The sequence below is a fragment of the Ahaetulla prasina genome, chromosome 2 (assembly GCF_028640845.1).
Source record: "Ahaetulla prasina isolate Xishuangbanna chromosome 2, ASM2864084v1, whole genome shotgun sequence".
Classification (NCBI taxonomy): domain Eukaryota; kingdom Metazoa; phylum Chordata; class Lepidosauria; order Squamata; family Colubridae; genus Ahaetulla; species Ahaetulla prasina.
The window spans coordinates 5,615,792-5,629,760 of NC_080540.1; the positions used below are offsets into that span (position 1 = coordinate 5,615,792).

A 13,969-nucleotide genomic window follows, 5' to 3' on the forward strand; every position below is an offset into this window, starting at 1 on the left:
CAGCCATAGTTGTCCCACTCCCGCCATAGAGATAAAACAAAAATAGCAGTGCAATGTAGATCCTCACTTCCGGCTGTCCTATAACTTGATTTCTATCTCCAGGAAAGGCGCAAACTTAAGTTTACTTTATTGTCATTGCACCTCATACAATGAAATTACATGCTCTTTTCAGTGTACATTATAACTATAAAAATAAAACACAAAACACACATCCTTCGCATTGTATACAATTGAATTGAAAACCCCTTTCCAGAAGGATCTCAGAATATGGACCTCTCCCCATCGATCCTGGCTGCTACCCACCTTGGCAGGGGCTGATGGGATCAGAGTCCAACCACCTTCTACCCTGACTTTCATTTATTTGCATTGCTTTCGCATTCTCAGCTCCCTGGGCTTATTTACCTATCACCGGATCACCGTTTTAATGTTCGATTCACGCTTAAAAAACACACAAAAAAACACCCCTAGCGCTGACCGCTGTACTATCTTTTAAATTAAAATGAATTGATTGCAAACGCCTTTCCTTTCCACCGTTTAACCCGAAGTAAGAGTGATTTTCCAACCCCGCGGTCCCGGGTAGCTGAGAAATGAAGCGTCATAAATTTATGCAATCCAGAGATTAAGTTGCAAAAAAAAAAAAGAAAAGAAAAGGGGCGCCTTTCGGGTCGGGAGAAGCCAAGGACTCAATTCGTCGATCCTTGATTCGGAGGCGGATCAAAAGCGGTGGGTAGAGCGGGCGGTACCATTTCAAGACCCGCGGGGGGGTGGTGTCGCCGCTTTTATCCCGAGCCCTCGAACCGTTACGATGTTTAGAAAGCCAGCACGGCCGATCGAGCCTGCTTTTTAAAATCTCCTCGCGGCGTGTCTGGCCTACCGCAGGACCAGGTAGAATTTTTTTTAAAAAAAAACCTCACCCCCGCTTTTCTCGAAGTGGAACAATCCTTGTCACCATCTTCGCTCCACCCTCCCCTCCTCCCAGCGGAGCAAACCATCTCACCGTCTTCGCGGGGGTGGGGAGAAAGAGGAGTTAGACGGAGAGGCGTCCCGGGTTTTGATCGGCCTTTGGCCTTTCGGGATAAACCAACAAAATCCGGACGGAGGGGGGGGGAAAGGGGAGAACCGTATATCCTTTAGAGCGGAAGGATCTTATTCCTGGGTTGTATATTTTTTTTATGATCGTGTGAATGCGGCCTCCTGCGCTTGCAAAAGGAAGGGAAGAAGGAGGCGGCGGGGCGAGGGAAAAAAAAGGAGAAGCGGTGAGTTTGCTTGGAAAGGGAAAGCCGGGGCCGAGGGTCGGAAGGCGGCGGCGGCGGCGGCGCGGAGTCGGACGGGAGCCCGGGGCTGGCTGACGACGCGCATCTCCGGGCGGGGAGGAAACCCGCGTCTCTCTCTCTCTCTTTCTCTCTCAACCGTAGACTTATGCAAAAGGCTAGAACGGAGAGCACCCATTGTCCGAAGCGAGGAACGCTTTGCAATTGCGCGGGGAGCCATCTTGGTTGGTTTGGGTTTTTTCCCCCCAATTCTTCCACCCCCCCCCACTCATCCCACTCCTTGCTTTTTATATATATATATATTTATTTATTATTTTCTTCCTCCCGTGGGCTCTCAGCCACGGAGGGTGGGGTGGGGAAACAAATAGGGGTGGGGGGGGGAAAAGACCCAATACAGTTGGCTCTAACTTGGGGATGGGATATAAGACGCCCCCATCCCATCTCCAGTTAGGGTCAACTGGGGCGCGTGGGTGGAACTGGAAAATAATAATAATAATAATTAAAAAAAGGCTTAGCCGAGCCTGCGTGCAAAGAAAAGGAAAGAAAAGAAAAATCCGGACGGGCAGCAAACCGATGCGCGCAGTTACTCTTCTCCTCCTTCTCTCTCTCTCTCCCCACCTCCCCCGTTTTGTAGCGCCGCTCCGAATTTTCGCAGCTCCGAGGTTCGAATTGAACTTGGCTCAATTCCCGGGAAAGGAGAACAAATTGCAGCTCCTGGGTTGACATAAGGGAGTTTGGGGGGGGGGGGAGATGATGTAGGGCAGGGGTCTCCAACCTTAACCGCTTTAAGAGTTGGGGACTTCAACTCCCAGAGTTCCTCAGCCAGCTTTGCTGGGAGTTGAAGTCCACATGTCTTAGTTGCCAAGGTTGGAATAGAATAGAATAGAATAGAATTTTTTATTGGCCAAGTGTGATTGGACACACAAGGAATTTGTCTTGGTGCATATGCTCTCAGTGTACATAAAAGAAAAGATACCTTCATCAAGGTACAACATTTACAACACAATTGATGATCAATATATCAATATAAACCATAAGGATTGCCAGCAACAAGTTATAGTCATACAATCATAAGTGGAAAGAGATTGGTGATGGGAACTATGAAACGATTAATAGTAGTGCAGATTCAGTAAATAGTCCTGACAGTGTTGGAGACCCCTGATCTAGCTCAACCCCCTGCCCAAGCAAGAGATCCTATACAGTTACAGACAAGTGACTGTCTAGTTTCTTCTTATTGTATAGAACGGGGTCTCCAACCTTGGTCACTTTAAGACTTTAAGCTTTGCTGGCTGAGGGACTCTGGGAGTTGAAGTCCACAAGTCTTAAAGCAGCCAAGGTTGGAGACCCCTGGTGTAGGGGTTCCTTGGGTGCTTCTCTGAGCTGGCTTCTTTTCTTGAAGACATCTCATGACCCGCACTAGGTACCGTTATCAGGGCTAGTAGGGACTGGGGTTTGCCTGTCAGTTTATATGGGTGGGGGGCAGTGGTGGGATTCAAGTAATTGAACAACCGGTTCTCTGTCCTAATGATTTCTTCCGACAACCAGTTTGCCAAACTGCTCAGAAAGTTAACAACCGGTTCTCCCGAAGTGGTGCGAACTGGCTGAATCCCACCCCTGGTGGGGGGGGGGTGTCTCCAAATTTGGCAGCTTTTAAGACTTGTGGCCTCCAACTCCCAGAATTCACCAACCAGCCCGGGTTGAAGTCCACAAGTCTTAAAAGTTGCCAAGTTTGGAAAATCCTGGTTTATATTCTGGGGACTTGCCTAATCTGGGTGATTTTTAGAGATTCTTTGGTTAGGGCTGTTTGCTGTTGACTTCTTGGGCAGTTTCTTAATTGGGGTCTGTTTATGTCATCCACACACTGACAGGCAAGTTCTCCAGAATATAAACTGACAGCAAACCCCACTTCTGACCTGCACTGATGTTGACTATGGAGATTCTTAGTCATCCCAGGTCATGGTTGCTTTTTTTTTCTTCTTTTCTTCAAGAGATAACTGGACTTTCTGTTTTTTCTTTTGAAGACTTTCACTTCTCATGCAAGAGGCTCGTTCAGCTCTGAGGAAAGTAGCTGAAGAAGCTTCTTGGGTGAGAAGCGAAATGTCTTCAGAGGAAAAACCATAAAGTCCAGCTGCCTCTTGGAAAAAAGCACCTTTGGAATAGCACTGATGTTGTTACCCAGGGAGGGTCATGAATTTTTTATAGAATTTTTTATTGGCCAAGTGTGATTGGACACACAAGGAATTTGTCTTGGTGCATATGCTCTCAGTGTACATAAAAGAAAAGATACGTTCATCAAGGTACAACATTTACAACACAATTGATGATCAATATATCAATATAAATCATAAGGATTGCCAGCAACAAGTTATAGTCATACAGTCATAAGTGGAAAGAGATTGGTGATGGGAACTATGGGAAGATTAATAGTAGTGCAGATTCAGTAAATAGTCTGACAGTGTTGAGGGAATTATTTGTTTAGCAGAGTGATGGCCTTCGGGGAAAAACTGTTCTTGTGTCTAGTTGTTCTGGTGTGCAGTGCTCTATAGCGTCATTTTGAGGGTAGGAGTTGAAACATCTGTAAGCAAAGCTCAGGGACCCTCTCATTGGCTAAATTAGTCCATCTTGGGTTTTTTGTTGTTGCTGCTGCGATAAGCTAGCTGGAAACTTAGAAAGACAAGATCGCCCAACATTTCAACCCATTTTAAATGAGTTTTTTTTCCTCCCCATGCACATGTATGCATCCGAACTAGACTGTGTTAGTTTCTCTATGTCGCATCATATATATGTGGGTATATGCATAATTTTGTATGTATGCATTTATTTTGTCGTGTTTATGTTGTGTATTATTGGAGATGGTGACCCTTTGAGAGCTGTATGCAGTGAAATGTCATTTTAATGTATGCCGATGAGTGTACATTCAAACTGACAATAAAGTCAGTCTAAGGGTTATTTTACTGGATTTGTTTGGCTGGGTGAATCTGCACGTGTTTGGCAGTCTTAATGCAAACTGCCGGGGATGAGCAAAAAGGACTGGAGTATTTTCTACAACAGCCCTGTGCTTTGGTCCGTGGCCATGATGGGATTCAGCCAGTTTGCACCACTTCGGGAGAACGGGCTGTTAACTTTCTGAGCAGTTTGGTGAACTAGTTATTGGAAGAAATCATTAGGGCAGAGAACGGTTGTTAAATTATTTGAATCCCACCACTGCCTGTGGCTTAATACAGAGAGGAGGCTAAGAAAACACCAGGGAGTTTCGCTGAAGGATTGTTAGGAAAGTTGATTGTTGAAAAAGATCACATGCCAACGCTGGAATGTGGCTTTCTTGTTGGGGCCTCGGGAATCTAGCCGTGGCTTCCTGAAACCGGATTTTTACATCAGTGCTGGGAGTAGTTCCATGCAGCGACCTCTTCATTTTTCCCCAGCTCTCTGAGCTTTGCCTGTTGGTGGATGGGTTTTGTTGTTTATTGCTTGGAAACTCAAGCTGCCCTGGGTGTCAAATTGACTATTGTGATGCTTGGGAAAGGAACCCCAGATTGTGTATTTGTGTGGAGGGAGAGAGAGAGAATTGGGAGCAGAGAGGAAAATTAATTGCAACAATTAGGCAAAGTTTTCTTGCCCCATTTTCCAGCGATGGCTCCCTGACACCTTTCTTATCTACAAAAAAAAGTTAGCACCCCTTTCCCAGATAAGTTGATTGTGAATTGCTATTAGGTGAGCAATCAGGGCAGGTCAAAAGCCCTCTATTGGGGGAAAAAAAACCTTGATGGTTTTTCAATAGTTTGCCCAGTCTGACTCTTCAGTTCCCCATCGGGAGCAAGGGAAGGTTTAATATGACGCACATCTTTGACATGGTTATGCAAGAGATGTTTGTGTATGTGTGATACAGCCACTTCCAAGTCTAATTTGAAACGTGAGCGATTAGGTGTCCTTCTAGAATTTTTACATCTATGGCTGGATTGCATGATTTTTATTTCTTAGGGGGGACTCCTTTTTAGTGTGTATTTTCGCTTGTGAAGTTGATAAATTCTGACTCGTTGGGCAAAGATTGCTTGGCTAAATTAGAATTCAGATTTCTTCAGAGTAAGATGATGTTTCTCTATATTCTGATCTCAGCTGATGGCAGTGGAAGAGGCAGTTTGATCCAACTTTCTCCCTAAGAAAATGGACCTCTCTCACAAATAACATATATTTTTAACATATATAAAATAACAGGGCCTCTGGTGGCTCAGACTGGTAAGACAGTCTGTTATTAACAGCAGCTGCTTGCAATTACTGCAGGTTCAAGTCCCACCAGGCCCAAGGTTGACTCAGCCTTCCATCCTTTGTAAGGTAGGTAAAATGAGGACCCAGATTGTTGGGGGCAATAAGTTGACTTTGTATATAATATACAAATGGATGAAGACTATTGCTTGACATAGTGTAAGCCGCCCTGAGTCTTCGGAGAAGGGCGGGATATAAATGCAAAAAAAAATATGTAAACCGGAATATTTTTTTTCTTTATCCCAACTTTTGCTCCACTGGCACCATTGTATCTAATTATAAAATTTCACGGACCAGGATAAACCATGAAATTTTACAAGGTGGCAGGAGAGGTGAGGCAGGGATATACAGTATGTCATCTTTTTCTTTCAAAACAAAACTTACTTTCTTTTTCAAAACAAAACTTTTCTTATCCAGCAAGCCAGGTTTGGCTTAAAACGGTCTCATTTTGGTTTAGTTGGAAAACACAGCCATTGTTCTAATAGCTTATGTGACCCAGTTTACCCTGTTAAGTCATTGTGTACTGTTGAAAGAAATAGCCATCTGGGTTCAGTTCCAAGCAGGCAGAAAGACACTGGAAACACGGAGGCTGTTAGGAAAGATGGTTTAATGATGGACAGGACCACATGAGTTTGAGGTCCACCTGGTTTAAACAGTACATGGATTTTTATACAGTTTGTTCTACATCATTTTGTAATTTAGAGGCTTGTTTTGTGCATTTTGTTATTTGATTTTAATTAGTTTGTCTCCATGAGTTGGGATTTTTTAATCTTGTATAATTAGTAAAATATAATTAATCCTAGATGCTGGCTTCCTTGGGGCTTTAATCCTGTCCTGAAGGGATTACCAAATCTGCATTTCTAAAAATTGGCCCCTTACAGAGGTGGGTTTCAGCAAATTCTGACCAGTTCTGGAGAACCGGTAGCGGAAATTTTGAGTAGTTCGGAGAACCGGTAGTAAAAATTCTGACTGGTCCCGTCCCCATCTATTCTCTGCCTCCCAAGTCCCAGCTGATCTGGAGGAAATGGGGATTTTGCAGTAACCTTCCCCTGGATTGGGGAGGGAATGGAGATTGTACAGTATCCTTCCCCTGCCACGCCCACCAAGCCAGGCCACGCCCACCAAGCCACACCCACAGAACTGGCAGTAAAAAAATTTGAAACCCACCACTGGCCCATTAGTTTCTACTTGGGACAGAGAGCTGAGTTTGTATCTTTAGAAACATGTTTCTCCTTTAGGGAAAATATAATATTCTGCTTTTTTAATATTTCCTAAAATCTGTGGATATTATATGGTTTTAAGAATACAGAAGCTGTGTTTTGCTCACCTGATTGAAAATTAAGAGTATTGTGTAAATCCAGGAAGTCCTTAAAATAATCAGTGAATATAAAGTACATTACTGTGCTCCCAGGCCAAGGGATGTGTTTATTATATTCAATTGTGTATCTTATTTTTTCTTCTAGTTTTCTTTGGGCTTTCTTTTTTCCCTCAGATTCCTGGGTTTCTCTAAAACTTACCAATTCTTCCCTTCTCTGATTGATTTTTTTTTAAAATTTGCATTTATATCCCGCCCTTCTCCGAAGACTCAGGGCGGCTTACACTATGACAAGCAATAGTCTTCATCCATTTGTATATTATATACAAAGTCAACTTATTGCCCCCCCAACAATCTGGGTCCTCATTTTACCTACCTTATAAAGGATGGAAGGCTGAGTCAACCTTGGGCCTGGTGGGATTTGAACCTGCAGTAACTGCAAGCAGCTGCTGTTAATAACAGACTGTCTTACCAGTCTGAGCCACCAGAGGCCCTTTTATTCCGATCCCATAAGCAATAAATTGTAAATGGGGAGCAGTAAAGTTTGCTATCACTGTATAGGATTTATAGTTATTCAGAAAATGTTTCAGAAAGTAAACTTGTGCAAAATAACTACAATAATTTTGCAAGATGGATCATTGTTATTGTATGGATTGAGGCTTGCGAATATACAAGTGGTCCTTGATTTACAAGCAGCAGCTTATTAAACCATTTAAAGATAATGGTTGATGGACTTCAGAAAAGCTATTTATGTCCTATCCTCACAGTTATGACTGTTACACCCTCTCCTTAGTCACATGATCGTATTTTGGGTGCCTGGCAGTTGGCCCACATTTAAGACTGCTTTCACTATCCCACAGTCAGGTGACTGATTTGCAACATTTTTTTGCTCTTTTCCAGCAGAAAATTTTAAAAAAATGCCCATATGTCGGATTCACTGAATAATCATGTGATTGGCTTAGCGCTGCAGCAACTTGCTTTATGGCCATTTTAAAAACAATCAGGTCAGGTCACGTGGTACCTTGATCTTTGACCGCAACAACTTATTGATTGAAATTCGGGGCTCTGTGTGGTCGGATGTCAAGGATTACCTGTACAGGTAGACCTCAACTTATGACCACAATTGTAACCAAAATTTATATTGCTAAGTGAGAAATTTGTTAAGTGAGTTTTGCCCCATTTTACAACTTTTATTGCCGCATTTGTTAAATTACGGTAATCACTGCGGGTGTTAAATTAGAAACATTGTTAAGTGAATCTGATTTCCCCCATTGACTTTGCTTGTCAGAAGGTCGTAAAAGGGGATCACATGACTCTAGGACACTGCAACCGTTATAAACGTGAGTCAGTTGTCGAGCATTTGAATGTAAATCACGTGACCATAGGGATGCTAAAACGGTCATAAATGTGAAAAATGATTATAACTCACTATTTTCAATGCCATTGTAACTTCAAACGGTTACTAAATGAACCATTGTAAGTCGAGGACTACCTGTATTGCTCTTCTAAGAACCTGGTCACTTTGCAGAAGAAACGATATTGGAATCCAGAGCTCTTGATCCATAACGCTGTACTTCAGCTTTCTCTAGATCAGTGGTAGTCAACCTGGTCCCTGCCCACCCACTAGTGGGCGTTCCAGCTTTCATGATGGGTGGTAGGGGTTTTGTCCGATACCGAAGCACTTTCCTTTTTTTTAATTTAATTGACTTTTTAAAAAAATTTCATAGCATTATTTAAAAACATTTTCATTAGGTTTTCATAAAATTCCCTGTGACAATTTAAATTTCTGAAAATATACTATTTGTATCACCCGCGCATAAGTTTAGTTCACATTACGTAAGTGAAACTAAATGGTGCTATAATGTGACCGCAAACAAAAGAGCCTCGTCCCAGAATAGCTTGCGCATCTCCCCCCACACCACCCAGCTATAACAGACAAGCAGAGCTGGTAGCCGGCGCCCCCCCAACCCAACCCACGATGCACGAGAGGCATGCGCAGACGATGATACATGGCGCATTACTGTGGAACTGGTGGGCGGTTAGAAAATTTTACTACTAACAGAGATACAAAAGTGGGCGGTAGGTATAAAAAGGTTGACTACCCCTGCTCTAGATAATCTTACATTTGTTCAACTTCCAATGTTGGACTGAGCAAGGGATTGCAATAAATGGACTCTGAAGTCTATTCTAATTCTATAATTCTGTAATCCTCAGCCTGCCTGGAAATAAGCAGAATAGAAATCAGAAATCCTTTACCTGCAATTATCCATCAGGGATGAAAATGGGAGTGAGTGGGAAGCCTAGTTAATATTGTTAACCATTGTTGTTTATCTCATCTAGGTATTGCCAGGAAATATACTTCCTCTTGTTGGTTCAATTGGAGATGTCTAAGACACAAAGAGATGAACTGTCAAAGTCCTAGAGAGGCAGCAACTGGTAGCCTTAAATACACTTTTGCGCTGGGCTGATCCTCAAGTTTGATGTGGGCGAGCTTTGTTGAGAAACTAACATGCTACCAGGACGAGCTGTTTTTTGGGCAGATTTCCGGCTTTTTCATTTGTAATTTCAAAGCATCCAGGTGCTGGATTTAGCACAGGATAGCAACAGAAAGTCGGGAGATTCGACACGATCCCACAAGGATTTTCAAGACAAACATGGCAAGTTCCTGCTCGGTGGCCAACTGCAAAAACCGCCGGTGGCATGGATCCCATGTCACCTTCCACAGGTAAGTGAGCGAGCTTGAATCTGCCTTCACCCCATTAGTGTCACCATTTTATTCCACATCTTCATATGCTGGCAATGGGAAGGGAATTGAGATAAAGGGGGAGCAGTAAAGATGCAGCAAGAGTGGGCCCCATTTGTGGCCACTCCAGCCTCCTGTCTCTGTGTCTGGAGGCCAGCGTAGTCTGGATTTAGATTAAATATACCATTGTGATTTTGGTAAGCGAAGCAAGGATAACCCGTGGCTTCGAATTGGTAGTGAGAATAGAGAAGGCTGTGTTTGAACTGGATAGTGGTAGTCCTCCGCTTACGACCACAATTGAACCCAACATTTATGTTGCTAAGGGAGAAATTTGTAAAGTGAGTTTTGCCCCATTTTACGACGTCGCTTGCCACATTTGTTACAACACGGTGGTTAAGTGAATCCAACTTCCCCATTGACTTTGCTTGTCAGAAGGTCGCAAAAGGGGATTGTGTGACCCCTCCAGGACACTGCAACCGTCATAAACATGAATCGGTAGTCTCATAACTGTGAGTCACTTGTCAAGCCTCCGAATGTAAATGACGTGACTGTGGGGATGGTGCGGTCGTCCTAAGTGTGAAAAATGGTCATAAGTGACTTCTTTCAGTGCCGTTGTAAATTCGAAACGGTCACTAAACGAACTTCCGTAAGTCGAGGGCTATTTGCATTGGCGAGGTGATTGCTTGATTGACTGATCTGATTTGTTTTGATTTCTATAGCCACCCATTTCAACAAGCAACTTTAATTTCATAGTTAATTTCATTGTTCCTTTCTACATGTCCTGCCATGAAAATTTCCCTCCTTCTCTTTCAATTTTAATGAAACCCTCTAAATCAGAGGTCTTCAGACTTGGCAGCTTTAAGACTTGTGGACTTCAACTCCCAGAATCCTCCAGCCAGCTATGCTGGGAGTTAAAGTCCACAAGTCTTAAAGCTGCCAAGTTTGAAGACTTCTGCTCTAAATTGTTTGGCTTGGCTCAGCTTCACTACCGTTTTTTGTGCAGAAGACTGAAAAGTGATTAAGAGCCGGTTTGGTCCTCTGAGGTTGTCTGGGAGCAGCCATTTTGCCCCTCCAGGAAAGAAGTAGCAAAACCAGATTTACCCTTTGCCTCTTCTCTTATATTTTGATTCATCCCCTCGCTCAAGCAGAGAATTAAATTCTTTCGTAAATAATCGTGTGAACATCACCGTGCTGAGTTTGGGTTTTGTTTTGTTTTGTTTTAAAACGCAGTTTTTCAATTGTTGCTGCAGGTTTCCTTTTACGAAGGAGAGGCAGTTAAATAAGTGGATCAAAAGCATTGGTCGTCCGAATTTCGCTCCCTCTTATGACGACGTCGTGTGTTCGGCACATTTCAGAAAGACGGATTTTTGGGGAAGGATAGCTTCCGGGAGAAGGAATTTAAAACCGGGAGCTGTCCCAACTATCTTTAATACCTCCGGCCAGTCAAAAAGATTAAACACTGCCAAGGTATTTTGCTTTATTTTGCATTTTTTCCCCTCTGCTGAAGTTTATTTTGTTCTTTTTTAACCATCTTGGAAAGAAAAATCAGGGTCTGGTCAGTTCCTTCTTTTGACATTTAACCATCTTCAGTTCTGGTCCTGATACTTAATTGGAATCAAATGCATAATTATTTAGAAAATCAGAATAACTCAAGTCCAGAGGTGAAATCCAGCAGGTTCTGGAGAACCGGTAGCGGAGATTTTGAGCAGTTCGGAGAACCGGTAAATGCCACTTCTGGCTGGTCCCAGAGTAGGGTGGGAATGGAGATTTTGCAGTATCCCTCCCCTGCCAGGGCCCACCAAGCCACGCCCACCAAGCCATGCCACACCCACAGAACTGGTAGTAAAAAAATTTGGATTTCACCACTGCTAAAGTCTATTGGAATTTTGCTACGTTGAGAGACGATAGAGATGTCGCCGCCCAAGTCCTGTGGGAAAAAAAGCATTTTGTAAGAACAGACGCCGGTTGAACATTGTAAAATAACTTCAAACCCTGGAATTTAATACAGGTAGTTCTCGACTTACAACCATAATTGAGCCCCAAATTTCCATTGCTAAGTAAGACCGTTGTTAAGTGATTCCCCCCCCCCCCCGCTTCCCAATTTTATGACTTTTCTTGCCACAACCCGGTTGTTAAGTGAATCTGGATTCCCCTCTGACTTTGTTTGTCAGAAAGTCTCAAATACTCGTATGACTATAGGATGCGTGAAGATGAGTCAGTTGTCAAACTGTCTTTAACTTTGACCGTGTGACCGTAGAATAGAATAGAATAGAATATTTTAATTTGTATACCGCCCTTCTCCCGAAGGACTCAGGGCGGTGAACAGGCAGATAAAATACAAACATACACAATAGTAAAAACAACCCTTAAAAAACTGATTCAAATTTGCCCAAATATTAAAATAACATGCACCCCCATAAAATTACAAAAGTTTAAATTTTAAAAACCCATCAAAAGTCAATTAAAATTTAAAGATAAAAAATCAAGCTAGTCCAGCCATACGAAATAAATAGGTTTTAAGTTCGCGGCGAAAGGTCCTAAGGTCTGGTAGTTGTCGAAGTCCGAGGGGAAGTTTGTTCCACAGGCTTCCGGCCCGGATACAGTACGGAGACAGCTTAGTGGATGATCTCTGGAGGGCCAGGGACAAGGGTTACTCCTCTGCCCTGGTCCTATTAGACCTCTCAGCGGCTTTTGATACCATCGACCATGGTATCCTGCTGCGCCGGTTGGAGGGGTTGGGAGTGGGAGGCACCGTTTATCAGTAGTATCTAGCAGTAGGGCTGCTGCGATGGTCGTAAGAGTGGAAAACAGTCGTAGGTCACATTGTAACTTCAGACAGTCACTAAACAAAGAGCTGTACGTTGACAAGTACAAGGAATCCTCAGGCAAAAAGATACCCATTGCTTGCTTAATGACCATACTCCTTTCTTAACAACTACTGTAAAAAAAAGGCATAAAATCAGGTTGCTCACACGACAATTCCGGGTTCAGTTGTAACTGTAATTGAACTTGGAAATAGGGCCTTGATGACAAACATATGGCACGTGTGCCACAGGTGGCACATGGATCCGTATATGTGGGCACGTGAGCGTTGTCTTAGCTCAGCTCCAGCGCGCATGCGCGTGCCGGCCAGCTGATTTTTGGGCCTTCTGGGCCCACTGGATGTCAAGAAATGATTTCTGGCCTCCGGAGAAGGCCCTCCGGAGGGCCATTTTCGCCCTCCCCAGGCTCCTAGAAAGCCTCTGGAGCCTGAGAAGGGTGAAAAACGGACCTTCCGGTGCCAACCAGAAGTCAGGCAACGGGCCATTTCCGGCCTCCTGAGGGCCTCTGGGGGGGTGGGGAAAGCCGTTTTTGACTTCCCCAGGCTCCAAGGAAGCCTCTGGAGCCTGGGGACAGCAAAAAACAGGCCTACCAGGCCCACCGTGCCATTGCATGCCAAAAGCTGGGTAGCGTGGGGGGAGGGTCGTGCGCGCATGCGCAGGGGGATGGGACACATTGAATTATGGGTGTCGGCACGCGCACACACGACACCCCCCCCCCCGTGGTCCTCCCGCTTTTGGCACACAACGGCAAAATGGTTAGCTATAAGTGAAATAGGGTCATTCTGCTTATGAAGCAGGTCATTGTGTCGAGGACTAGAAGCATTTAGCAGGTCATAAGCTGAGGACTAGCAGCATTTCTCCTCTTTGCCTAACAAAATGCCTTTTCCCCGTGTTGTCCTTTGCAGAGGGCTCAAAAGGAAAGTTCAGAAAAGGGGCAGCCCCTCGTCCGACGGAATCCCCCTGATCCTGAGCCAAGCACTCGTCTGGAGGTTGTTGAGGGCGACGCCGATGTCTTGTCCTCCAAGAACGATATTGTCATCCTAGAACATTCTTACTCTACTCCGGCAAGTCCAAGTAAAGCAAGCAAGTGAATTTCATGACATTTGTTATTAAATGGACGACACCGTTTAAAGATCCTGAGCATGAACAGAGTGTCTGTGGAGATCCAGGTCACGGGTGTCCCAAAGGTGCTTTTTCAAAAGGCAATTGGATTTTCTGGTTTTGCTTGGAAGACTTTTTGCTTCCACACCAATTTGTTGCACTATTCAGGGGACCCCTGAGGGCACAGATAAACCTCTGAGTGACCTCAGCGATTCTCAGAAAGAGCGCTAATGACCAGATGACTGCATGGAATAGAAATCCTTCCATCCTCGACCATTCGGTCAGAACTGAAGAAGCTTCCAAGGATGAAAAGCGAAACTTCTTCAAGGAAAAACCGAAGTCCAGTTGCCTTTTGAAAAAGCACCTTTGGGACATGAACGGGAGGCAAGGGCGTGATAATGGTGATGAGCAGAGGGGTGTGGAGAGAATGGGCTGGCGAATTGGCCAGTTGATTGCA

At 44.0% G+C, this 13,969-nt stretch overlaps 2 protein-coding genes and 1 long non-coding RNA gene across 7 annotated transcripts in view; 1 reads left to right on the forward strand and 2 right to left on the reverse strand.

The window, feature by feature from the left end:
- Nucleotides 1-935, reverse strand: part of LOC131192653 (zinc finger protein 585A-like) — a 49,776-nt gene extending 48,841 nt beyond the window's left edge. Inside the window, exon 1 of the mRNA XM_058172004.1 lies at nt 915-935. The gene's annotated coding sequence lies outside the window, so the exon portion shown is untranslated. The remainder of the gene's footprint in view (nt 1-914) is intronic.
- A 100-nt stretch (nt 936-1,035) lies between these two features.
- The window catches only part of LOC131192654 (zinc finger protein 271-like), a 39,986-nt gene continuing 27,052 nt past the window's right edge, over nt 1,036-13,969 (forward strand). Inside the window, exons 1-4 of one of the 5 annotated variants that reach the window (XM_058172009.1) lie at nt 1,036-1,256; nt 9,187-9,571; nt 10,840-11,056; nt 13,317-13,494. In XM_058172009.1, the coding sequence (XP_058027992.1) occupies nt 9,501-9,571; nt 10,840-11,056; nt 13,317-13,494 (466 nt within the window). In that variant the 5' untranslated portion in view covers nt 1,036-1,256; nt 9,187-9,500. Of the gene's footprint in view, nt 1,257-1,299; nt 1,496-9,186; nt 9,572-10,839; nt 11,057-13,316; nt 13,495-13,969 lie in introns of those variants that run through there. The other 4 variants (XM_058172008.1, XM_058172006.1, XM_058172007.1 and 1 more) reach the window with 4 other exon arrangements.
- The window catches only part of LOC131192855 (uncharacterized), a 31,310-nt gene continuing 28,406 nt past the window's right edge, over nt 11,066-13,969 (reverse strand). The window contains exon 4 of the long non-coding RNA XR_009153797.1: nt 11,066-11,516. This is a non-coding gene — a long non-coding RNA (uncharacterized LOC131192855). The remainder of the gene's footprint in view (nt 11,517-13,969) is intronic.